The 26,367-nt window shown below is 43.5% G+C and overlaps 1 protein-coding gene across 4 annotated transcripts in view; it reads right to left on the bottom strand.

Annotated features, from left to right (window-relative positions):
* Window positions 1–26,065, bottom strand: part of CSNK1A1 (casein kinase 1 alpha 1) — a 32,391-nt gene extending 6,326 nt beyond the window's left edge. The window contains exons 1-10 of one of the 4 annotated variants that reach the window (XM_059860428.1): window positions 25,575–26,064; window positions 24,664–24,770; window positions 14,068–14,194; window positions 12,166–12,264; window positions 9,696–9,779; window positions 6,825–6,964; window positions 3,624–3,702; window positions 2,559–2,633; window positions 1,115–1,221; window positions 145–257 (exon numbers count right to left, since the gene is read on the bottom strand). In XM_059860428.1, the coding sequence (XP_059716411.1) occupies window positions 145–257; window positions 1,115–1,221; window positions 2,559–2,633; window positions 3,624–3,702; window positions 6,825–6,964; window positions 9,696–9,779; window positions 12,166–12,264; window positions 14,068–14,194; window positions 24,664–24,770; window positions 25,575–25,697 (1,054 nt within the window). In that variant the 5' untranslated portion in view covers window positions 25,698–26,064. Of the gene's footprint in view, window positions 1–103; window positions 258–1,114; window positions 1,222–2,558; window positions 2,634–3,623; window positions 3,703–6,824; window positions 6,965–9,695; window positions 9,780–12,165; window positions 12,265–14,067; window positions 14,195–24,663; window positions 24,771–25,574 lie in introns of those variants that run through there. The other 3 variants (XM_059860426.1, XM_059860427.1, XM_059860429.1) reach the window with 3 other exon arrangements.
* Window positions 26,066–26,367: the final 302 nt, after the last annotated feature.

Below are 26,367 nucleotides of genomic sequence, written 5' to 3'. Positions count from 1 at the left end.
GTAGTTTTTAAACCACCTCCTTGATCTAACACTTGGAATTGCCGCCGTTGTCCAAATTCGTGGAATTTTTGTTTTTCCTGTAACGTCACTTGGTTCTTGGCTACTAACCTTTCATGTTACTCTTGGATTTGTCAGTTTGCTTGCCTGTGGGGGTTTGGGCCTGCTGCCCCTGCCCACTGGAAGAGGCTGCCTGCTGTGCTGCTTTCTGCTTTAACATTGTCCAGTCGAATGTGTAGTCATACTGGTGGTTCAAGGTCCTGCAAGAGAGGGAAATGTTCTGCTGTAACACATCCGAGCAAACACCAAGCCCTGCCTGAAATCCCACAACTAGGGGATAGCTCCTTCTCTAAGCTGCTTTAGAGATTATGAATGGTATAGAAATGCTAAGTATTACTAACTTAAAGGGATTCTTACAGCAAGCCCAAATGCCAGCCAGCAGCATTTACTCACTGCTTACACAAAGGTCTGCACTTGTGGAAGCAGCACTTCCTCCCAGCCCAGCTCACTCACCGTCTGCACTGAGCTTCTGAGCTTTTTTTTTTTTTTTTTTAAATATAGATATAATTTCAAGGAAAGGCTGCAGTATTGTACATCACTGAATAGGAATTCTTTGGATTCCAGAAACCTGGGGGGAGACTCGAGAGATCAGTACCAGCCCTTCTTTTGACAGATGCTGTTCACTGCACAAGGTGGAGTTTATGTTCCAGTTGCTCTAATGAGCTCAGTGAAGCAGCACTATTCTCCTCCACAGACATCTCTCTCCTGGGAACCACTGCTGGGCCCAGCACCAATTTCCAAACATAAAAAGCTTCAAAGACTTCTACCAAGGGGTCAGTTTCTTGATGGTAGTTGCAACAGAACCTGAAGCATGGGCTCAACCCTGTGGTCACATCACACAATGCAAAAACAAGAGAATCTTTTCCCTTTATGTTTAACATTGAACAGTAATTTTCAGGTCCTTTAAACAGCTTTTGAAGCCCTGAAATGAAAGGGAGCCCCAGAAGAACTCCCTACACCACACACACAGGAGCTGCTCTCTGCAGTACCAGTCCCACAGAGCAGTTCCCAACTGGATCCCTGAGAAGTTTCTGTACTTTTCCACTTGGAGACTGACCTGAAAAGAATTCGGAATAATTGCCTCAGGTACATGTAATCTGGTGCCTCTTCAAAGCGCAGGCCACGACAGTAGTTCAGGTACATGGCAAATTCTGCAGGGAACCCCTGTAAATCAACAGTGTTAATCAAGCCATGGCTCGCAGCAAAAACCTCCTACCAAAGGCAAAAAGATGTGCATCTGTCTCTAACAGCAGAGGAAAACTGGTTGAAGATGCATGAATTAATTCCACTTTGCCCCTAGTTGTTAATGTGTTCTGTAGTTCAGCAGGTGGATTTGCACAGGTACACATTCCTGCCCCACAACTGTTACCTCACGGGTGGTTTGCAATCCTAAGCTCTCTGCTACCAGAATCTTCAACATTTAACTTATTTATAAAGCACACTGTTCATCCTAATTAAACCTTGTTCTTATCACTCTCTAAAAGAATGATAATTATCTGGTGAGAGATTCACTCTTGTTTCCTTGTTAATCTGCTTGAACATAGTAGAGACAAGGTCAGTTAACAAGCATTAAGTGTGAAAACTTAAATTATGAAAACCTCTTTCAAAGATTTTCTGCTTTACATTTTTAAACATTTATTGCTGTATTAAAGCCTGCCTGTAACAGGCAATAGCACACAGAACAGTGCTGTAAAAATCACAGGGTGTAACATCCCTGGAAGTTCAAGGCCACACTGGATGAAGCTCTGAGCAACCTGAACTAGTGGAGGGTGTCCCTGTCCCCACCAGGGGGTTGGAACTGGGTAATTTCTAAGGTCCCTTCCAACCCAAACCATTCCACGACCAGTTCAAGGGCTTGGGAGATGCTGTCAGACTCTGGGGATAGAGATGTGCAGGACTAGAAAGGGCAATCCTTGGTGCTGCTGTCTGAGGGGCACAAACCCTGCTGTGTTCTCGAGGATCTTGGTTAAGAAGCACTCAGATGCCATAGTGCAAGAGGAATCTTAAGACTCAAAGGAAAACCTTGGAAAAACAAAGATCACTTGCAATTTCACTACAGCCACTCCCTGAGTAAGGGTGGACAACATGAACTCTCCTGGAGAGGCAGAAAGTGGATGTGGGCGAGCCAGACAGCTCCACCTTGGTTACTTATTTACTTCTGATGTCAAAGCTGCACTGTAAACATTAAAGAACTGAACAAGCCTCACCTAGGAGAGCTGGGAGCTTGCACAGCCAACAGTCAGCAAAACCTCAATGATGGGGGCATGAACTTTGCCAAGGAGCAGCAGCAAACGCTGCCCTGAACACACATTCCCAGTGTCACTGGGTGGCCAAACACAAGGCACCCAGTGCCTGCCAAAGCAGTATTATTCAGCAGCAAATGCCACGAGAGGCTATTTAATATGTTGGCTGAAATTTAGGGGGAAAAAAAACAAGAAACAACAAACCAAACAAAAAAAGAATTTTCATTTCACAGTATGACATCATTTGGAAACTCTTACCTTACACAAAACCTCAACAGGAGTGGACATTTTCTTTTCACTAATCTTTTCATACTTTTGCTTCTTTGTTGCAGCCTGTGGAACATGTAGGTCACAATATAAGAGATATTGTGCAACACTGGATTAACAAGGACAGCAGCAAAAAAAAAAAAAAAATGACAAAAATCCTTTGGTCAACCAGAAGTATTTTATGTGAAATCTCCAAGTCCCACACACTTATTGCAAAGAGAATGAAGGTCAATCTGGTATTAAGATTTGGCCACAGTTTAATACCATTTGTCGCAGTCTAATGCTTCCATCACATGGCACAGCTCGTGTAGATCTAGCTGCTGCTTTTGTCCATTAACCACACCAGACTTGCAGCTACATTTGCCAAAGTTGTATTAATTCCCACTCAGTGCCCCATTCAGGGCTGCCTGGTGCTTCAGCAGCCTGTACATTCATTTGCAGCTGAGGAGTTCCAGTGGCCCACAAGCCGCTGCCTTTTTAGAAACTGTGCAGCTGCAACACCATTGGAATTACACAACTCTCACACGAAGAAAGAAAAACAATTAAAACATGAAAACCAATCACTGGAGTCGAAATAAGTGAAATAAGAAATGTCTGCCACGTTTGTAGCTGGCTCCCATACATGGAAATCCTGAACAAGCCTGCTGCAGTTAATAATTATTCAGTTGTGCCATAACCTGGACTGAAGACACCACTGAGGCTGAACTTGCCAGGCAAGAGATTATTTCCATGCTCTCTCCAGCAATTCAAAAAGCCACTAACAATGTTATTTTTTATTTCCCAAAGGGGCCTCAGCCTGCAACAGGACAATAACTGGCAAAGATGATGTCAGCTATTGTTTAGCATAAATTTTAAGACAGTCCAACAATGCACATTTTGCCTGCTGCGTAAGAGGCAGAATCCACAGTCTATAAATATCAAGCTTTGGGAAAAGCTGCTTTGTACAACTGAGGCTAAACATTATATAAACCCACCTGGCAGGCAGAAGCATGCTACCCAAACATGAAAAAAAATATTAAAAGGGTGGGGGAGGGAAAAAAAAGCATCATAACCTACCTTTAATCCTTGCCAAGGCAGACTGGTTCTGTTAAAGTACATCAATACATAGCCTAGAGACTCCATGTCATCCCGACGACTGCAGGAGGAAAAACACAAGGAATTACAAATTCTGCCATTTCTTACTTTATTCCACAGTGCTAGCATTCAAAAATTCAAATTAAAAAATAATTCAGGAATAAACCCTAAGAAAACCCTAAAATAGGAAGAGATCCTATTCATTTTTTAAGCAAGGACTATTCTGTAGGTATTGTGTGTTCTAAGCTGCCACCTGCAGTCACACTGATTTGGGTAACAAAAATTAAAAATTTTGGAAAATGGGAAAAAAAAACCAAAAAAACAAGAAAAAAAACCCAAAACAAACAAAAAAACACCAACCATGAAATGTCTTTCCTGCCTTCTTAAGCAGCTTGGGTAGAAACTGAAGATTTTCCTGTAGGAACCATGGAATGCATTGTAGGAGAGAATGAGGTTAATGAGGTCAATAGGGCTGTAACATCTTGTCAGTCACATTTTTCCCTGAACCTTGGCTCAGTCTGGGATCAATCCTGACCACCTGGTCCCTAAGGGGCATTGCTCCTTTCTTCTTTGCCTTCTGTCAAAACCCCCTGAGCTGCCTCTGATTTTAAAAGGCAGCAATATTTATGGAGGTGCATGAATCTATCTGAGAGGTGCCTCTGCCTTCTTCCCATCAAAGTCTGTTCCAAGGCAGCTGCAGAACCCCAAAGTGATCCAGCTGAGAACTTGCACAAACTCTCATGCAAAAGACTTCAAATGCTTTCTGCCCTGCACATGTTCCTCATCCCCACTGTGGCCACATGAACTCCACTGTACTTTGCTCACAGCTTTCCTGAGCACCAAGAGCAGCACAGTTCACTGGAGTGGAAAACACACTCCAGGATTTTTTTTTTTCCTCTTGGCAAAGCTGCCTCTTCCCAGCTGTGGTAAAATCAGATTTTTCCTCTGGCTGCCCCTCTGCAGCTGACATCTATTTAGTATGAGGCAGAAAAATAACTTCTTTTCCTCCTCCCTGCTTCCCTTATGGGGACAACCTGGTGGGTTTTGCTGCTGCTCTCTCACCCAGAGAAGGATTTAAAGGGTGGCAGGACAGACTCTACACCTCCCACCCCAACAAGGATCAAAAGGCTGACAGTGGTATTGCAAACAGGATTACACACAAAGGTGAGGGGAAAACAGCTCCCCAGAAGTGGGAACAGGCTCTAACCTGATCTACCTGCAGATCTTGGTAGGAGAAGAAAGAAGCTGGTGATGTTTTGTGTTCTAGCCCAGCCAATAGAACCAGAACAGCCTGGCACCCCCTCACTCACAGGCCAGCTCTGTGACCCTTTGGGAACAAAGGCAAAGCTATCCCAGGGGAAAATCAGCTTGGCTCCAGAAAGCTTTGAGCACAAGGCCAGAAAAGCTCTGCTGTGCCCAGGGAAGAGGGGATTGGTTCCCTCCCCTCAGATCATCTCAGCTGCAACACGAAACCACAGACAAAGGGCTGAAAAATGATACTGAGCCCACAAATTCCAGCCTGCAAAACTTGCTAATTCCATTAGAACTGCAGATTTTAATCACCAGCAGCATTCAGTGAACCTGTACAGGGCCATGACATAAAATTATGTTTTCTGAGAAGGCAGTGGTAAATTCAGAAGCAATAAAGGGATTAAGAGTATCCATCCCCCACCCAGCTCATTGTTTTAATGTTTAATGCAATGATCTTGTAGTAGGAAACATTTAGTTCTGTAAATCTGCAATGGGTACATTATTACAATATATTGATAAAAATAGTTTTCAGGATTTGGAAAACAGGACAATCCTCTCCATTATTAAAATAAATACCACTGCAAGCAGCTCCTTGAGCACAGCTGTCATTACCTGCAGGAAAACATGTTCTGTAACAGTTAAAAGTACAGGACTAGAGGTTGAAATATTCTGCCATAAGCTCCAGAACTGGTTTCTCCTGATTACAGGAATGCATTACTTCTTTGCCTACTGCTGCCTTGACCTAGACAGTTTAGCAGCTTTTAGCAAGCACCAACCTACATTTCTAATTATAACACAATTCCCATTACCAGCAGATATGGTGAAAAAAATCAACTAAACTCAATTTTTGGTGCCAAACTAAATTCAAAAGCAACATCCTCTGCAGATCCCTCCTTCACTCTCAGGTGCAAGCACAGTAATTCCCTTACCAGAACTGCCTGGGATCTGTGAAATGCATTTATTTCAGAAGTGACACCTGCCATTATCTCCCTGAGCCACATGCCAAGCTGGCTTAAATAATGGCACTGACAGACAATAAAATACCCTGAAGGAACCTTAAGGAAATTAGAGTAAAAAAGGAAACATGGAGCATTTAAAGGCACCATTTGTGGGTTACATGTTCTGTTGAAGCTGACCACGAGAAATTCTGTCATTCTCATCTTGGTTAACACAAAGGTCAGAGGCACAGACATTCCTGGAAGCTTTAACTATCCAAGAGAGGTAAAGCCACACTCTTCAGTTATCCAATATAACTTTTAGGCTGTGAGGAAGAGAGGCATCCCTTGAGATCCCAGAAGTACCTAACACTTCCAAACAACCTGAAGTGCTCTCTCCACTAGAAAATGCCAGGATTCTGTAGGAACAAAATGCCTTTGATCCAGAAGATTAAAAATGTGTTTGTTGATTAAGAAAAGCTCTAATAAATATATCCACACACATGTGTACATACCTACAGACATAAAACTAAAATACAGTGTGACTGAAGGTATTTAAGTCTTGCCTGCAGGCAAAGGGAGAAATAATGGTTTACTAAGTGAAGAGAGTGGGAAAACAGGCCAGACACCAGCTTTAGAACACCCCTTCTGCTTACAGAAAGGCCTCTCAAGCCAGTCAGCAGTGCTGCCAACAGGTACCAACACATCAGCAAAGTGCACCATTTTATGTGTGAAGGGCCTCTGACACACCCACATCAAAGTATGGCTTAGCCTTTAAAAAGCCAAAATAATATGCAGAACATCCACCTGATGTCTGCAAGACACACAGTCTCTTCAAGAAGCAAATGAGGTGCTTGGATTTTCCCCCTATCCTTGCGCAGGCAGCCAAAAGGAAGAACACTTGCAAAGAGATGGAAACACTTCTCATACAAAATGAGCTCAGACTCTTCAGAAGCTTCCAAAGACCACCCTGCACCCTCCAGAAGGTTGCACTCACCTCTGCTCAATGCCAAGGTGTGCATTGATGCTGGCATATCGAGCTGTGCCAGTGAGATTTTTGTCTTCTCTGTATGGTATGTGTTGCCTTGTCCTGTTGTCCCGGTACTTTTTGGCCAAACCAAAGTCAATAAGGAATAACTTCAAGAGAAATGAAAACAGGTTAGATTCTCATCCAAAACCCCAGATTCCCAACTTCTTTCACTAGGCATTAGCTATGTTTTAAGACACCCAGACAATGTAACAGCCTACAGTTAAAAGAAGCAAAGTAACAGTGCGGAGGCGCAACCAGCTTTAACTAGTCAGGTAAAAACTCAATGGTGAATTAGTTCAAGCCTTTTCTCAATCCCCTGCAATGGATTAGATGGTGCTGCTCAGCCTCTGGAGCTTAGCTCTATCACTATTTTCTATCACTACTGTAGTCTGCTGACTGCAGTGCACTCCTGAGGGAGGAAGATGTGTGAAAGCACATCCCAGACCCCACTGGCACCAGAGCAGGGCACACGCATGGAGCTAAGGGCAGCTTCATGCACAAGGCACATCCTGCAACCTCCTGTCCCAAAGAACAGTGGCCATTCTGCAGAGCACAAGGCCAAAACCTTCCCCAGCAAACAAGACAGCTCGTTCTTGGCTCATTTTAAGGCTCCCTTAAGCAGCAGGACAAACTTGCTGGTTTTAACACAGCCAGGAAGCTGGAGCCAAGGAATGGATCCAATTTGGGTTTCTAATAACCAAACTTGCCCAATGATTTGGTATTTAGCAACCTGAGTGTGTGGTAATTAGTGTGTGGTAATCAGTGCTGCCAGCCAGCCCACCTACAAAGGGTCATCCAGGCTGTACTTTCTTGGGCAAGATTTCAGGACTAGGCAAAAAAAGCTGAGGCAGAAAGAAGTACATAAAGAACCTTTCAAATTCTAGCACTCAGACTTCAGGCTGCAAATCCTGATTCCAACACTGGATTAATGCTACAGGATCAAGGACTGCAATCCCTACAGACTGATCAGTGCTGCAAAAGTCACTTGGGTGGGGGCAGAACGTGACAGAAAGAAGACATTTAAAGTTTGATAAAGTCTCAGTAAAAACCAACTCAGTATCACCTTAAAGCTGATTCCAGAACTGAAGATACACCTTTAAAAGCAAGCTGGAGACTAAAATACATCCAAGGCTGAAATGGGGGGGGGGGGGGGGGTCACTGGCACACTGGAAGTGCTGTGAACTAGGAAGTTCAACTCTGTTTGAAGTATCCAAGACACTGAAAGTTTCTGAATTGCAGAGTAGCTATGGCTCAGAATTCTGATTCAAGAAGATTTACCAACTACAGTAGCCTAGACAGGAAAAAAACCAAAGCTAAAATCCTCTTAAACTACTGGTGTCAGGGCAGAAAACCTGGGGTTGAAGTCTTACCATGATTTACATGCAAACACAAGGCACTGCAGTGCTACATTTCCTGTTCAGGTGAAAGTCATCCTGAAAGCCCAGAATGCTTGGAGCAAGGGACATTAACCCAAGTTTTGAAATCAACTCCACTGCTCAGACAGCTCAGCAAGGTGTGGGTCTTGGCTGTGGTGCACCTACTACAGGCAGCTACTCAGTGAGCATGGATATGTTCCCTAGCTACTAGGAAATCACCTGATATGCCAGGAAATATTTGATATTGAATCCCAAAGCAGACAGTCTAAGGCTCTACATGACTGCTCTGCTGTGACTTTCCTAGAAGCAAAGCCTGAGCTCGAATGCAATCCCTCATCTCCTGATTTGGCCCACAACACAGACCTGTAACTGGCTATTATTTTAGAGCAGCAGCTTCCCTGGGGAAGTTTGCTCTGCTCCCTAGCTCAGGATCAGTCTGTGTTTCCCTGTGGATGGGTTGAAGGCAAAGGAGTGAGCCCCTCCTGGAGAGAATTAAGCTGGGAGACACAGCCCAGTTTGGATGAGCACAGAACGTCCCAGAGCCAGTTCCCAGATAACCTCACACCACCTTCATTCTGTTTGTTGCACTATCAGCAGGAAACTGGAGAAGTAGGGCACGATTTTTGCCAAGAGCAACTAGAGAAGTAGATCAAAGTCTGTGCCTCTGATAAGAAAGTTTCAGAAGCAGACAACAGAAGCCTGTCAGCTTGTGTACAGCAGGAATCTGCCTGGGATTTAATCCATGGAGACTACTGTGGAAAGCTGTGGACCAATGGCCAAGCTCCTGAGCAGTGATTCATATTCAGCAATTTCCAGCTGTCCTGCTACCAGCTGGCAAATGTCTTCCTCCCTCTGCAATTCATCTTCTCTTCAAGAGTCAGAAATATGACATTAGACACTACAAGATAAGCTCCTGCTTCTCCAAGATGCAGCTTGCTGGAGTAATTTCAGTTTTTAAGCAAAATGGATGAAAATATTAAGTCTTCATTACACATTTGGGGTGGTTTGGAAAGGAAACTGCACGGGGAGGAGTCTGGCTGGAGTGGTAACAACTTCTCCACGTGCATCCATAGGAACTGCAGGAAACCTTCAGCAAGGCAAGCAGGAGCCCTGCTATTTCATGTCTATCCTTCACCACACTTTTAGGAGATTGCCTTTTGAGTTGGAAAGACCACAAATAAAACCTGCACCTGAAATCAAGCACGTACATTTAGCCCTATCAAAGTTTAGAAATAATTCTACAATTTAAACAAGCGCCACAGGGAAACATCTTAGTAATGTTACATGTTTGCCAAGTATGTCTGAATAATGCCAACATAAGAGGTGCTTTTGCAAGGTCTACATTCTCCAGAAAAACAAAATAAAAAACAAAAAATAAACCAAACAAAAAAAAAAAAAGAACCGAAACAAAAATAAAGCACATGAATTTGGGGTTGAGGTTGGAATAGGAGACAGTTCAGACCTGGTTTAATCCTGAGAAAGATGGGTCCTGAGAAGTACTAACAGTCATGCTTCTTTTCCTCTTCCCCACTGGAGATTCTAAACACTGAACAAACAATAGAGGGTGGCAGTGCATCAAACAGTCTTGCTTACATTGCAACATTGGCCGGCGCAGACAGGCAACACCGAGGCGTTCGAGAAAGAACAGGGTAGCCAAATGCCATCCTTCTTCCACCAAGCACTGTACTTTTCAAAAAAACTGTATCTTTCCATCTTTTTTTTGAGTCATATTTTGATTATTTATAGTAGTATTGGTTTTTTTTTTTTTCCAAGGAGAAAATTTGACAGATGGGACAAGGTAAATTTCAACTGTGAGCCGCTCCAAAATGGCACTGCCTTAACCAGGGATAGCAATGGTGACATTTGGCTCTATTAAAAAAGGAAATTCAAGTTTTTGCTTACAAAAGCAGCCTTTGGTTCCACAAACTGCCCTTCCCCCATAAGATATTTAGAAAAAGTAAATCTTCAGTAAGGAAGAGGTAGAAGGCATTTAGTCACCTTAAAGTTTACTTTCATAAGCATGCAGGGCTTATTTCTAGCAGAGCTGGAAATTCATCTTTTAAGGTGGGAGCAAAATTTCTCCCAATCACCAAATTAAAATTTGGGGAAAAAAATCTTTTTTTTTTTTTTTTTTTTAAATATAACTGACAGGAAGCTACTGGAACAAGATTACCATGCTGTTCTAGTCTTTGTGGCTGATTTTCTTTGAACTGTGTAGAGTCATCTCTAAAAACCCCAAAACTACACTTGGTTACAAAAAGAAACATTAAATATTGTATGGTGGCAAATGTTTCCTAGACAAAGCACTTGATTCCAAACTGAAGGAACCCATTCCATACTTTGCTCATGTAAAACTATTAATTTGCACTTGGGTCAGGAAGTAACTCCCTAACCCTCTGAAACATAAGTGAAGCCCATGCCCACAGTGCTTTACCACCATATGATTGCATGGCTCCCTAAAGGGAAAAAATCAAATGGTTTGTAGGCAATTTTGTCTTTGTTTTCAGCTGATGCAAATCTAATGTGTTCCTCCTCTAAAGAAAGCAGAGCAGCAATTTCTAGGCCATTAATCCACACCAAGATGAACTGGAGTGCAGCAATGCCAACCTAGCATGACTGTGCAAAAGTACAGAAAAATGGCCCAAAAAGAACAATTGGAAATCAGAAACTAAAACTAGGAAAAAACCAAAATAAAAGTTTTCAAGTTCTACTTTGAGTCATGCCAGAGAATTAAGGAGCCTAAACTGCTCAACACAGCAGAGAAAAATAGAGCTGTACAGAGTGAAAGTATGAAACTTGGGAACAAACAAAGTTTAACAGCAACAGGATTACATAAAGACTGTCTTTCAGCTGGAATTACAAGCTTTTCCAACAATGGTTGTCTCTAAACACTCAGTGCATTGCACCTCTTCAGACAAGAGCTGTTATCTCATATTATCCAAGCTTTCCCCTTCTAATGCTCATGGCCCTGAAGTTGGCATTCATACAGGCAAACAAAGGTAAACATTTTGATTACTGGTAGTGCCTAACCAGATGAGACATCCTGGGATGGCATCTAGAGAAGATAAGTGGGAATCTTGCTTCCAATAAACAGCTTGATCACGTACATTTGTCCTGAAGTTAATTTCTAATCAGTAGCATGCTTAATGCATTGCCAATGCTGCCTGTCTGCCCGAGCTCGACATACAAATTGCAGGATTAAGCATATTTCACTCAAGAAAACTAAAAATAAAATGAAAAAGTTGCCTTCCAGGCAGGAAACATGCACTTCTGACTATGTTTACCCATCCCAAAAAGTGTAACAACCTCAGCCCACCCCCCACCCACCCTCAGCTTTTTTCCCCCCCACAAAGTAAACTGAGACAAAATTTTTGTTGCACAGCAGGTATTCTACAGCTTAACAGTTTTCCATCAACATAATTGCATCATTTCTTTTATTTATAAAGGCATCTGCGTGTTGGCTCTTGGTCTTATCCACAATTGTGATGGTTGAAGAGACTTTGCCAGTCTGTCACTGCAAGGTTTAATGCCCTGCTGACTGGTAGGTCAGGAGTTCCCACGTTGCACAAATTGTTTTCATCCTAGGAGGTCAGCCCCAAAGCCAAAGACAAGATTTGACTTTATCATAGAGGAATAAAATGCTATGACAACAGACATCTTGAGAGAAGTAGCCAAGTATTCTCTAGGGTTAGTTTATAACCTTGTTGCAAGTCCAGAAATCATCTTGCAATCAAGTGCATCTCCCAGGGTGGGTCAGAGACCCACAGCATTTACAAGTGGACACCAAGAAAACCAAGTTCTCACACCCAAGAACTGTGGTTTAGCATCCAAAATAGCAGTTTTAGCAATGGATTTTACAAAAGTTGTGCAGCTGGAATCAAATCACACAGGCATTCCCTCTGCAGCTTGGAAACAAAGAGCTTTGGACTAACCTTATTACAGTGACGCCCAATACCCATTAGGAAGTTATCTGGTTTAATGTCTCTGTGTATAAAATTCTTTGTGTGCACATATTCAATTCTACTGATCATCTGTAAAAAAAACCAGCAACATGTAAGATTTCAAAGAGAGCAAGACATTTCATTAAACCTTCAATGAAAGCATGAATTTTTAGTGTTACCTTCCTCTGCAATTTCAGTTTATGCATTTGCTTAATGAAAACCAATTTTTTAAAATGCTGAGCATCTTTTTTCATGCTAAAATTCCACAATCATGGTCTGAAACTGGCAGATTAAATACCTGAGTAATTCCCAGATATTGAAGTTCATGTTTCTAACTATAGCATCTTATTAAAAAGTAATTTTTTTTCATTATTTCAAAGCTTTTATAGCTACCACAAGCCAATTTTAAAGCTCATTCCCTCCCCCTGTCCCAGTTACTCATTCATCTGGTTATTCATTCATCAAACATCACTTTTTCAGATAACAGTCTTCATGGAGCAAGTCCCAACTTGATGGTGGCCCATCCTGCCATAGCTAGGCTCCCCTGATCCCAGAATATCTGGAGACATGGAGAAATTCTGGCACATCTGTGTCACCACACAGGGCCAACCCATGTCCTGTGGGTGAGATCACAGCCCATGGTTATGTGGCACAGCTCTGCAGCTCCTCAAACACTCTTCTTGCAGCCTTCAGTTGTTACATCACCCCCTGACAGCTGTTTGCTGGACTGTGCCCTAAAAGCCACTTCTGAGCACTGCCACCCCCCATTTCTGCCTCTTTCCCAGCTGAGAGCCAATTAATGCTCATCAGCCTAAGGAACAGTGCACAAACCCCTCGTGGATTCCCTGGAGATGCTGTCACACCCAGACTCTGGCTAAGTGAGCAGGCAAATGGCTCTCTAAAGCAAGCACATCACCCTCCTAGGGCAGTGAGAACAGGGACAGCTGACCTTGTCTCCAGACAAATGTCTTGAGCTTCCCTGGCCAGGAGCCTGGGATTCTACGAGCATCTGGCTGACTGACAACTTGGTACTGATATCTATTACATAATATTAGATGAAATTTCAACTACCATTGAAAAATTCAACTTGAAAAACCCTCAGTGCTTTTCAAGGAGCTGAAGGAAGCACAATCAAGCCATTTATTAAGCAGCAAGAAATAAATATGGCTGCTCATTTCAAATGCTGTATTCTCATGACCAAGTTGGAAAAATACCAACTGCTATAAAAAAAGACTTAAGAGAGTTTTAGAGGCCTTGATTATGTTGGAGGTAGAGTGGCATCTCCACTAACAGCTTTAAGAACTGTCTGTGAGGACCAAACAAGAAAGGCAGTTATTTATTTTTAGCTCACTGTCTGGTCCTAGTGATGCCTTGGATCATTTGTCCTTGGTCCCCAGCTAGAGAAGGAATTGCTTTGTCTCCCTGCTCTGTGAAGAGAGCTCACCATCCCCTAATATGAAGCTCAGAACTGCACACTAAAGCAGCACAGAATCTGAAAAATATAAAAGCTAAAACCTGAGGCATCACTAGGGGCTACAGGAGGGTGTGACAGCACAGGGACAGACTGGCATGCTGTCACCACAGATCCCACTGAATCAGATCACCCACAACTGGAGACTGTTTCAGCCCCCCTACCACAGCCCCTGTGGTGATACTGGCAGTGAAGCCACCCAAATGAGTGAATATTTTCATGAAATGGCCCTCAAAGCAGCAGCACAAAGGAGCTGGCAGCTGCAGCGCCCTCCTACTCGGTGCACTTTGTAGGGTAGAGCACAGAGAAACCACCATTACTTTGTCCTCACTTAGTGCATAAAACACTGCATCAATTATTTAACCCACTCCACAGGCATCCCCCAGGGCTCTGAAGCTGCTCCCACCCAGGTGTGCACATACCTGGTCTGCTAGCATAAGCACTGTTTTCATGGTAAACCTGCGAGAACAGAAGTTGAAGAGGTCTTCCAGGCTGGGCCCCAGAAGATCCATGACTAGAACATTGTAGTCCTTTTCTTGACCATACCACCTGCAAGAAAGGAAATGATCCAGCATTATTAGCAGGAATCCTGATGCAGCCCAGGGTACCCTCAGTGCTCTCAGCTGCAAAGGCACGTTGCTGACTAATGTTCCATCTTGAAAGCTAATGAGAAATTAATGCTGGTAATATCTTATTTTTCCTGGAAACAAAAGTCTGATCACAAACCAGAACATACATGTTGGCAATCTTCCCTGAAGAGAAAACACTACTCCACTTCAACAAGCAAAATAGCAAACACCAGAATGAAAATGCAGCCAAAGCAGCAGTGTCCTCATACTGAGAGGTGTGTACAGCACCTGGACTGAAATCCCTCTGTAGGACACTTGACTCTCATTGCTCCTGCATCATTTCACTTCACAAAACCATCCTGACATGCCTCTGGCTTTGTTTTCAGGTCTGACTTCTCTGCACCAGACCAAAGCAGCTCACTCACATACCTTCTCATTTATTTCTCAATTTAAAAAATGCCAATCAAGTTCTATTTCCAATTAAGTCAAAAGAAAGGCTCTTCATCAGGCTTTTAATATCAGAGAGAAAGCAGCACTTAGGTGTCAGAAAAGAAAAAGCAGAAACATAACAAAATATTAATTGCATCTATATTGTGATAGGAACCTTTAAGTGCCTAATACATCCATTTTGGACAAAAAAAAAGGCTAACAATGCTGTGAGGACAAGCAGAAGTCCTTCCTTGGATGTTTTGCTTTCCAATCCATGTTTAACATTTCCATCACAGCCCTGCTTTAGGGGGGTGGGGTAGTATCTCCCCAGCTAAGCTCCTGAGCAGGCCTGGAGTCACCCCCTGGACTCCTGCATATCTCAGTGTGAATCTCCGCCATTGAAGGACAGGACTGGAATATTCTCCTCTCCAGTCCTTCTGCACATCCCAGATAACTACAGTGAAGTGACAGCTGTGTGTGAAAAACACTTCTGAAGCTGACAGGACACCTGTTTGATCAGAAGGCTGCAATTTTGCCTTTTCTGAGCTCCTGGTCCTTACATCAAGGACCTACTGCCAGCAGTCCAGGGAGAATTTCCCTCAATTTCCCAACAACAGTGGCACAGACAAGGTACCCCAAGGATGTGCAACACAAGAAGAGCATGCAGATAAAAAAACCAAAACCTCAAGATTCAGCTAAAGTAGCAGTTGGGGCTTAAATATCTGTACAGACACTGTATTTCCACTTTAGGCAATGACTCCAGTACACCAATGCATGGTTGGCTGGAAAACAGTTACCACTGATAAAGTCAACAAATTCCTAGGTACTCACAGGATTCCAAGCTTAGCTTAGCTGGGATAGTAAAATAAAATGTTTACAAAGCCAGAGAGAAAAGATTCTATATTTGGATTTGTTTCAGGAACTACTGGCCTGCACTGTCTGGATCCTAGGAGAAACCATGCCCTTCATTCCTGCATTGTTATAAATCTGAATAAAGTTATATATGAGCTGCGGCTCACACACCCTGTTTTACACATCAGTCTAAGACCTTTACTCATTCTCTGCATCAAAATGGGATGCAGAAAATATGTATTTTGAAAGCAATCATTCAAATGAAATGTCAACAGAACAGCTCTGTAAACAGCTCCAGGGGTCACAGGTGAAAATGAAACATTATGGTCACCTAAAGTAAGGAAATTGGAGCAAATGACCTGCCTAGGTATTCTGTCCTATGAAATTTAGGTTTGTTGAGAAAAAAAATAGTGAGTAATGGGCTGAAATGAAGAATTCTAGGGAGTAAATCAAGATCTAGATAAAGTACTATTTTCTTCAAGGGATGGAATTCTAATTGAGATGCTGAGTGTAATTGTTCAGCACAGCAATGGTTCAGTGCCCAAGAGATGCAGTGAAGGGAAAAAGATCAAAGATCAGCCTTCAGTGGAGCTAACAAAATTGAGTCCCAGCCTCAGAGACAAGGTGAAGCTATGCAAAGGAAGCCCACCCTGGAAGGTACATTTTAAAAACCTTTTTGTTCCTCCACAGGGATCTGTCTGCAGAGTAAGTGCAGTAATTCAGGATGATTGCACAACCTCTGTTTGCCCTATTTCTATGTATGAACAAGAATTCTCATCTCCTGACCACTCTGCTCAGGTGGAAAGCACATTCAATTCTTCAAGACAAAGAAATAAGGCAGAACCTCTTAATATTTCATTTCCACATTTACCTGCCTGTAATTCCTCACTGAAGACTGTGACATCTATTCATTTCTGCTGGCAACTGGAACTTCTTCCAAGGTATCAGAGTGTTTTATTTACTTTGCTAACACTCCATGTAAGTTTTCATTTCCCTTGGAACATTTCCAGGGAAAATAGGATTAAGAAGTAAAGCAACATCGTGTCCACTCAAGGTGTAGGAGCTGCTACTACTGGGAGCTCTGAATGAAAGAACTTTAGGAGTCTTGGCTTTTCTTAGGAAAAATTGGATATTAGGATATATAAAAGCTGGTGTCCCAAAAAGAGATCTTCACAAGTTCTTATATGCATCAGCAGGGAAACTTGGAATTATCTACTAATATGAGGGAATGATTCATACAAAGCCCTGGGCAACTATTAGGTGATACTGGCATCTCAGAATGCAAGTGAGCCATATGTCTGAGAGACCCAGGGACTTCTGTCAGCACATGAAGCAACACATCTTAAGTAAGGGAGAGTTTTGGAGGGGAGTAAAAAGTGGCAGCAAGAGACTGAACTACCCGAGAGGAATTTTGGGTGGGTAATCACTCTGATTTAGTTACAGACAATGGATCATTTCAAGAAGAGAAGATGATTTACCAGAAAAACTTCTCCTGATCTTTCTCTGATTGACTCCTAGTGTGCTTTACATCCTTACACAAAACATTAACAGGACAGAATCATGAGGAATAGTGGAGTGTACCCTTGAACAGGCAGTGTCACACAAACATCTGATACATGTGTCACAAACCTACTTGAGCTTCAAGGTGTGCCCAAGCTCCCAGGCAGGAAAATGCTTCATCACTCTCCCTTCCCTCATCTGTTTAAAGCTATATAATCAATCTATTCCAATTAGTCAGAACACAGTAAAGCTCTTTTATGAAGCTTTCTATCAGAGCATGGTTAAAGGCTGAGCACAGTGACCTGAATTTGACTTCAGTGACTTGTCTGTGTGAAAGACCCAGAGTGGACACGTCACCAAGTTTCCAAATCGTGTGGTGGGAGAGCCTCGTCTGTAACCCCAGCATAAACACAAAGCTGAAATTTTCTAACATCTTGGATTTCAGTGTCTGAGCTCTGTGGGAACATCCAAGTCACACCACACAGCAGTTTGAAAGTGTTTAGTTTCTAAATAACACACAATAAAGCAGGTATGATGTCAGGTCACATGCCAAGTGGATGTTTACTTGAACTGACATGGGGTGGGTTTTAAATTCTCTTGACTAACCTTGAGACAAGGAAATGAAATCTTGATGCATATCTAGTACTTGGTGGCAAACAGTGTAGTCAGCTCTACCCAAACTTAAAATCCTTCTGTCTTTTCAGAGCTGCATCTTTCAAAAAAATCAGTGATTTCTATTTCAGCAACTGTGTATTTTGTAAATAATGTGAAGGACAAAAGAAATGTTTGAGGAAATGTTTTTTAATAGCTTGGTTTGTTTTGTTTGTATTTTTATTTGTTTTACCTAAGAAAACATTTCATTTAGTTATTAATAGTATTTTTTCACATCTTCCTTTGAAAGGGTCAAACAGAACTAGGCAAACTAGCAGAGAAAAGGGGTGAAGGGCTAACAGAATCACACAGAAATTCCAGCCCAGTTTCACACTGTGTCACTCACACAATTCCAGTCAATAACCAGCAGTTTCATTCACTACACTGGCAATTATAATAATTACAACAAGGTAGCAAACCCAGCACAAGTACCCAAAATGTGTCAGAAAGAAATAAAAGGATTCAGGAGATTCACAGTAAAAAAAAAAAACCAAACAAATTCAGATCAAGACAAAGGAAATTTCTAAATTAGTAAATGACAGCTGCAAGCCACTGGCAAAGAAACCCCAAATCCCAGAATTCTGAAGACATGGAGGCAATAAAGGCACCTCACTTTGCCTACAGCTTATACAAAAAAGCAGAACATGAGCTCAATGTCACAGAAAACTGTTCCCACCACCAGACAAACCACGACAAGACCATTTTGTTCCAACTTAATAAAAGCTCTCCTCAATCAACACCTGCTTTGCCAGGTAACCCATCCTCCACTAAAGGCTTCTGTCAGCTCCATCACTGACTATTCCCACAGGGGCTCTGGCAATTACACAGAGCTACAGGAGGCTGTGCTTTTGTCAGACAAAAACATCTCCTGGTGCCTCACTGCAGGGAAGGACAATTCTTCCAACACTGAATATCTGAACTCAAACACTCACACTACCAGAAATGTTTATACCCCATTACAAAAAGGGTGATTCTGGCTTCTTTGACATTACATAAACTTTTGCCACTTTCATAAATTATGGTGTGTGACTCTAGGATTACTCTGTGTAATCCTATGTAATTAAGTTTTCAGCACTTGTGTTTTCAAGCAACAAGTGAAAGAGCTCTTGTGACAGAAAAGGAGATTTCTCCACTGGAGTCAGAAGAACTAAGGTGGATTAAAAAGCTGTTAGAACAAAAACGTAAGGTGAAAAAGCAAGCTGGAAAGAACTTGCTAACAGAATTACCTGAGATCACCTAATCAGTAAGTTTGACAAGTCAGCAGGCACATGAGGGGGAATATGCAAGTCTGAAAGCCTCATGGACACAAAGGATTCAGACATCCCACAGCAATCCAAATGGCACTGATGCAGTGAACACTCTGGAACTGTATTCCAACCCTGCCAGCCCTAAGTCACTCACACAAAAGTCTCTGAACTGGGCATTAGTCAGATGATGGGACTAAAGAGAAAACACTGACCTCCCTGTAATTACAGAGCTCTGATATCCCTGAAAAATACCAGGCTCTCCTACCAGGAAAAGGGCAGCTGTTCCACACAGGACCTGTGAATTGGGATCACTGCTGCAAGCCCTGTCAGCAGCTCAGGAAAGGAAACCCAAATCCCAACAAGGGCACAAAAGAGACCTCAGGAAAAACGGGAGGATTGTGACCTCTGCAATCATTCACTCCAACAGCTCAGCAAGGCACTTATGGAGCTATGCAATTATTCCTTACAGACATAGGAGGATGGGAAAGGGGAAAAGGTTTTTAACAAAAATCAGGGAAAAAAAACCTGGGAGTTGACTGCCTGTGGGTCCAAGCATTATCTTCAGGCACAGAAGCTCTCTGGCTCTCTGTGTCCAACAACACAATCATGAGCCCTGCCCTGCTGGCCTAGAAAGTTGTGATGTTGCACCTGACTGATTCAGACCCTTCTGCTCCCATGTTCTCAGCACAGACATCTGACAAATAATGACTGTGCAGATAAACTGGAAAGGGAATCATGCCTGTAAAAATGCACTGAGTCTTACAGACACTGAAGCAACACACAAGAGAAAGGTAATCCATCAGAGATTCATTTCTAAATTGACACATATTTTATATTTCTGCTTTATCTCCCCTGAAACTGGAAAAGCACTTAACTGCTAAGTAGCTAGGAGTAATATAAATGAACTTCACATAATATGGCATGACTGAAATCCTGAAGTGCAATATTTAGCAGATGTCACCTAACGTTAGTTGCCATGGAGAGCATGAATTAGGCCACCCAAGCACTAAATAAAGAAACAGCCATGAACACCCTACGCTATGGAACTGGCTGCACTCTATAAATAAAATTCTGGATCACTTTTTGTACAGTTCTGAGAGCAATCCACGAAGGATGCCAGCACAACTCATCCTCCAGCAAGGAGGTGGCTTCATCTGCCCAGTGTGATGCTGCAAACATGCAGCTCCCTGTTCTGCTGAGCTGTTCCATAAACTCCAGGAACACCTGGGAGGAAGGCAGGAGTTGCAGTTCAGTGAGAAGGTGAACCATTAATCCACAGTGGGGACAGCAAACATCACAGAGAAAAAGAATATTCTAGTATTATGTCTGCTGATCATTTGTTATTCAGGAGTAACACTGACCTCAAACTCCAAAAACTGAGTTAAGGCAGGGAGAAAAAAATTCTAACTATGGTCTCTCTTGGATGCTTTGACAAAATCCACAAAGACCGACTAAGACAAGAGTTTAGACTGGTGGAAAACAGGAAATAAATTTTATTTACATATATTTATTTCCTTAATAAAGGAACCATACGTATTCATTTAAAAGATGATCTTCCATTTTATTTAGAGGCTTCTGGTCACCTATCAGGTGGTTCTACCCTTCAATATGCAGACTAACTAATAACAGAAAGTTAATGAATAGTAGGATTTATTGATAGAACCTTTTTTTCTGGAGGGGGAGTGGGGTTTCTTGTGGGTTTAGGGAGGGCTTTTCTGTTTTTCTCATGGTGGTTTGGGTTTTTTTGGTGGTTGGTTGGAGGTTTTATGCTGCAGGAAGTCACTGAGAAAACAGTTAAAAATGCAGGTGTTTGAGAGGTGTGTTTACAGCTTTTTAAGCACTGCTAAAAAAATCAACATTTCAAGTGCTCAAGGCAAACTTGGTTGTGATAACTCTTGGATTGCCAACCTTGAGCACATTTTTCCATCACAGGTAGTATTTCATGAAGATGTATAAGGGCACATTCTGTTATTAATAATTACTGAGCACCATGGCAGCAATCAACCAGAAGCACAAATATTGTAGATAATTTTTTTCCAGAAAACTTAACTCAATTGAGAATTTCTCTCTGAATTTCTCAACATCAAAATATTTGCAAGTGCTGCATTGAAAAACTCAAAAATGTGGAGATTGACTTATTCAGTTTGCAAGGGAACTTTGCCAAAAAAAAAAAAAAAACCAAAAACAAACCACTCACAAAACACTAAGTCAGTAACTTTTTGGTTTTAATTTACAAATAGCTGATCTTCATCAAGGATACAACCAATAGCTGATGAACACCATAAATGGCAAAAAAATCAAGAGCTGCTGTCCCAGGTAATTTGAATGATTGCTTTTGTGAATAAAGCTTCACCAGAGTTACACTGTGGACAAACACCCAAAAATCAAACACACTGTGCTGCAATCCTCCAAGGCAGCACCAGGAATTGGGGAATAAAGGTGGATAGTCCCAACTAATAGGATCAGTGCCCAGTTAACAAGATTACAGCTCAAAATGCTTTGTCACTGAAAAAAAGAGAGGAAAAAAAGCAAAGGGCAGCTGATGAGGGAGAACAATGAGAATAAGCCCAGCAGAATGCTGGGGCCTGGCCACAGTGTCCTAAAGGCACAGCAGACTGTCACAATGTTAAGCTTGGTTCAAGAGCCTTTTGGGAAAAAATAAAGTAATAATTAAGCAAAATTTGAACATCAAGAAATAAAATATAGTTTAAATATTTTTTGAGTATTAATGAAGGTTTTGTGCAACTTTAGGGTAAATTTCAGAAACTTTGCTGCTTTTTTAGGGAACAATAAGCAGCAAATTTAAAGATCTAAAGTGGTTTAGAATATTCAGAGAATGGAATTTCCAATTCATTCACACCAATCTCATTTTTTTTGATATTTTCTGTACAAACAACATGATCTAATAAAGTGGAATTAAGCACCAAGGCCCCTTGTTCAACTTCCACAACAGGTGAAGGCTCACTGTTGACCCCACAGAAACATTAAACTTTTAACCCCAAAACTGAGAATTTTGCTCATTAGTTTCTTGCAAAGAGTCAGAAAGTCCCTCAAATCAACCTTAAAGCCTGTAAAATGAATTGCTTGGTTCTAGATAACTTCAGTGACACTCTAGAGACATCTTCTTGTAATTCTAAAGGCAGAACTCAGCTCCAGAAACAGGAGCCCCAATGAATGAGCAATCCAGACCTCATTTATTATCTCAGTTCTGAGTCACAGAACCACAGCAGAGACCACTTGAGTGAGGCAAAGTCACATCATGCCATTGCCAGGAAGTTGATCTTGGCCAGTGCATCACTTAAGTAGGTGAAAAACAGAGGAAAAGTCCATCACTCCCAAATGAGGAACACAATTTTTTGTGTTGATGTGTCCAAGATGTGGACTGAGTTTTATAAAGCATAGCAATGGGGAAATTTTGGCACGATTCCTTCATTTCCTATCAAATTCTTGTGCTGCTGCTGTTTAAAGGTGTCACATTACAGAAATTTTACCAAATGTATTGACTTTCCTTCAACTTGATTCACCCTTGTGAATACATTGAGCCAGGAACAGCTTATTCCCCAGTGACAGCATATTATTATAACACAATGGTGGCAATGGATTGTCAACCACACATGCAAAGTGACCTAAGTATTGACTTGGATTCAAAGCACCATGGATTCTACTTCTACTAAACACAGAATATTTTCATATTTGTCACAGGAACTGTGCTGGTCCCTTACTCAGCTTCCTCTTAAAAGAAAATAAACCTAAGAATGCTGATTTAGAGTTTCTCAAGCTTCACCAAACCAATATCAGCAGCCCAGAGAAACCTCTCAAGGAACATCTGGCACATAAAAATAGATTTACAATTAATGCTGCATCTGAAAAGCAAAAGAGTATTTCCAAAAAGACACTTTTCTAGAGAAATACTACAAAGATTAAAAGATTCAGGTTGTGAGAACCTGAAAGGACTGACTGACAGCCTTTAGCACAATGAGTCTATGAATCAGTTTGGTGAGTGTTTCCTCATTAATCCATTCTCAATTTTTTTGGACCTTGTATTATTTTTAGTTGGTACAAGAATACCAAATACAGAGGAAAGCTGTAGTTGAAGCCAGAGGCAAGTTTCTCAGCAGGCAAGGTATCAGTATTTCCCAGGACATTTTAACCAAATACAAGAAATGAAACAGTATCTCAGTGGAAAAACCAAAAATTTGCAACTTGGCCTCATTATAGCACCACTCACTCATTTACTTTTCAAAAAAGCAGTTCAAGAATGCCTGCTTTTCCAGTTCTGTGATGAAACACCTGATATCTGCTTGCTCTGGCTGTTTTCCCAGTTATCCCTGTTTTAGCATGCAACTATACCGTGAAAGCTTTCCAAAATGCAATTCCTATTCTTTCAGTTGTGAAATAAAGGCAGCCACATGTGAGAAAAGAAGGAAACTGTATTCTCAAAGAAAGACTGCATCTGTTTTCACACCAGCAACTCTGTTGAAGCTGCAAGTATTTAATTCAGGTATGTTGATTGTGACCCTGCAAAAGGCTGGAGTGAATGGGGACAGATGGCCAGGACAACACTGTCTCCTCCAGCTCACATTCAGGATCAGAGCCAGTTGTGTTTGGGGGGAAGGAGGAGGGAGCTATTAACCTCAGAAATGCAGATTTGTACTAGGCTTTGTCCAAATTAACACAGAATCTGGGCTATGTCATAGCGAGAACTTTAAAACAGACCCTAAATGTCACCATTCATCCTGTACTTAGTCAGGAAGGGTTAAATTAAATGGAATCCACTTAGTGGGTGAACCCATTCTGTAGGTCTGACACAGAACCTAAGCTGAAATAGTTCGTGCAGCTCAAGGAACAAAAATCCTTTAGGCCAAAAAAAAAGCTAACTTTAAAAACAATAATTAACAAAGTTTCAAAAAAAGGAACAACTTGTAAAAAGTCTCCCAGAAAAAAAAGTGAAGTTTCACGTAACTCTTTGACACCCAGATTCCGGAGCTGGGCTCTACCCCAGGGTAACACCTCGATAATCCCAGGAGGAACAACCCCTCCAGGGGGCCTGCACCAGCGATTTTCTGCCAGGTCAGGAAATTGTGAAACCCTGCCGAAGTTTCAGTTGGAATACGAAGCGAGGAGCCGCATAATGAGGAACTGGGAGGGATTAATCCCGTACGGAAAGGAAAGGCTGGTGACGCATCTGTTGCGGGCAGCAGAAAGGAGCCGCTGCCATTTCATTCCTGCTCCAGGTTCTCCGCAGTCTCAAGGCTGGCGGCTCATAACTATGAAAGGAAAAAGGCACAAGCCCGAGCACGTCCCATGTCCCACCAGGAGAAGGGGGAGGGTTAATCACGTCCAGCCGCCATTTTCTGAGCGGAGCAGGAAGACATGTTGAAAAAAAAAAAAAAAAAAAAAAAAAAAAAAGAGAGAGAGAGAGGCAACAAAAGAAAGCAGCCATTTCCATGGACGGCTCCCAACTCTCTGCCTCTCGGAGAAACAGCCTCCTCACACTTTGTTCTGATGGGCACAAGAATTTCTCACTGGGTGTCTCGCTCTCTATACTGTCAGCAGGCCTGCCAGACGAACCCTGCGAGTTGGAGAGCTTGGAATGGAGCATTTCCCCCTTTACCACCCCCAATCCTGCACGGGTAAATTTCTTTCCACGGCAGTGCCCTGCCTCACACTACAAAGTACAAAACAACTGCCAATATATAGTAATAAGCAGGACCAAAAAAGTCATGCCAACCACACAGAAACGCCACTGGCACACACGGCTCATTCCTACCGTATATGTGGGATGCCAACTCCTCCCTGCAGGATCTTGTACAGTTTGCTTTCATAGAGCAGCTGGGGGTGGCGAGCCTTCTGAGACTCCAACTTCACAGCAACTTCCTGCAGTGAGAGGGAACAAGGAGTCAGGGCAGAGCGTCCACCGAGCTTTAAGGGGCACAGCACTTCCACATCCCCCACACACCCCCGATGCCAACGCTTTCGGGTATATATTTATTTATTTCCCAGCTCGACGTGCTGCATTTTGTGGCGTCTTCCGATAAAATCCACATCGCGGTGATCTGTACATAAATATCCATCCCGGGTCATGCATTTGAGCTAGAGATGTGGAGTCTTCAGAACCACTTAAGTGAGGAAGAACATACGTGGGTGTTTCTTCTCTGCAGCTCAGAGCCGTGAGGGGGAGGAAGAAAAGAAAAAAAACCCCAAAGGAAAAGCTGGAAAAACAGGGGGAATCTTCTTTGTTTCTATTAGTGTTGATGAAATGAGATACAAAGTGTTCCCCAGCTGAGGCAGAGGAGGAGATGAATGGCGGGCGAGGGACGACGACTTTGGCCGCTCACAAAACACAAACATGTTTAAATATCTTTGCCCACAATGGTTTTCGCCTCTTTTCTCCTCTCCCAAGTGCTGGGTGGGGGAGCCCGCGACCGCAGGGCTCCGCTGAAGAAGGGGCACCGAGGAAGACCCTCGGTGGGGAGGGGGGGAAGAAGACCCTGGGGGAAATGGGGGAGAACGAAGCCCCTCGCAGACAGGAAAGCAGAGGAAAGGAGACCCTCGGGGGAAGGAAAACCCCACCCCGGGGACACGGAGGGCACCGCCGGGGGCAGGTGGGGCTCGGAGCGGCGATGGCTGGTGCCCGGCTCCCCCCGGGGAGCTGAGGGGGGGAGTGCGAGCGGCCCTTACCTCCCCGTTGGTGATGTTGATCGCCAAATAGATGTCCCCGAAGGAGCCCGAGCCGATCTTCCGCACCAGCTTGTATTTGCCTCCGACAATGAACTCGGCCTTGGAGCCGCTGCTGCTCGCCATGGCGAGGGGCGGCTCTCGGGCCCTCCCGGCCGGCTCTGCGGGACAACGAGGGCTCTAAAGCCGCCCCCGAGGAGGAGAAAGGGGCTGGAGGGGGGAGAGCGGCGCAGCCAAGGACGGTCCCCGCGCTCAGCTCCAGCCGGGGCCCTCGGGCGGGCGCCCCCCCCCTGCGCGGCTCTGCGCCGCTCCCCGGCTCTCGGCGCGCTCCAGAAACAGGAGAAGCGGCCCCCGAGGTGCTTGTGAGAGCAGGGAGGGGAAAGGGGGGGGACTCGCGGGGTCGCGGCGGCCGCCGGCCGCTCACTCGGCCGCCGCCGCCATCTTGTGCCTGATCCGCCGCCGCCGACACAAAATGCCCCCGGCGCGCGGCCGCCGCTTCTTCACCGCGCGGGGCGCGCTGGGAGCGGGGCGGGCCGCTGCCGCGATAGCCACGCCCCCTCGCGACGCTGCGCCAATCATCGCTCTCGCTCCGCGCCCCGCCCTCCAGAGGGGGGCGGTGATTGGGCGCTCTGCGGGTGTCCGCATGCGTACAGCGCCGCTCCGCCAGTCCGGGCGGAAGAGGGCGGGGAAAGCGGACGTGCCCTCTCTCGCTCTTAAAGGGGCAGGCGCCGCAGCGGGCGGGGGGCGGCTGGGGGTTTCTTTGCGGTGTCCGCGGTCCCACACAGCCCCGGGCCCC

The sequence above is a fragment of the Haemorhous mexicanus genome, chromosome 15, assembly GCF_027477595.1.
Source record: "Haemorhous mexicanus isolate bHaeMex1 chromosome 15, bHaeMex1.pri, whole genome shotgun sequence".
NCBI classification, from domain to species: domain Eukaryota; kingdom Metazoa; phylum Chordata; class Aves; order Passeriformes; family Fringillidae; genus Haemorhous; species Haemorhous mexicanus.
The sequence above is the reverse complement of the archived record's forward strand: the minus strand, read 5'-3'. Positions and strand labels throughout refer to the sequence as shown.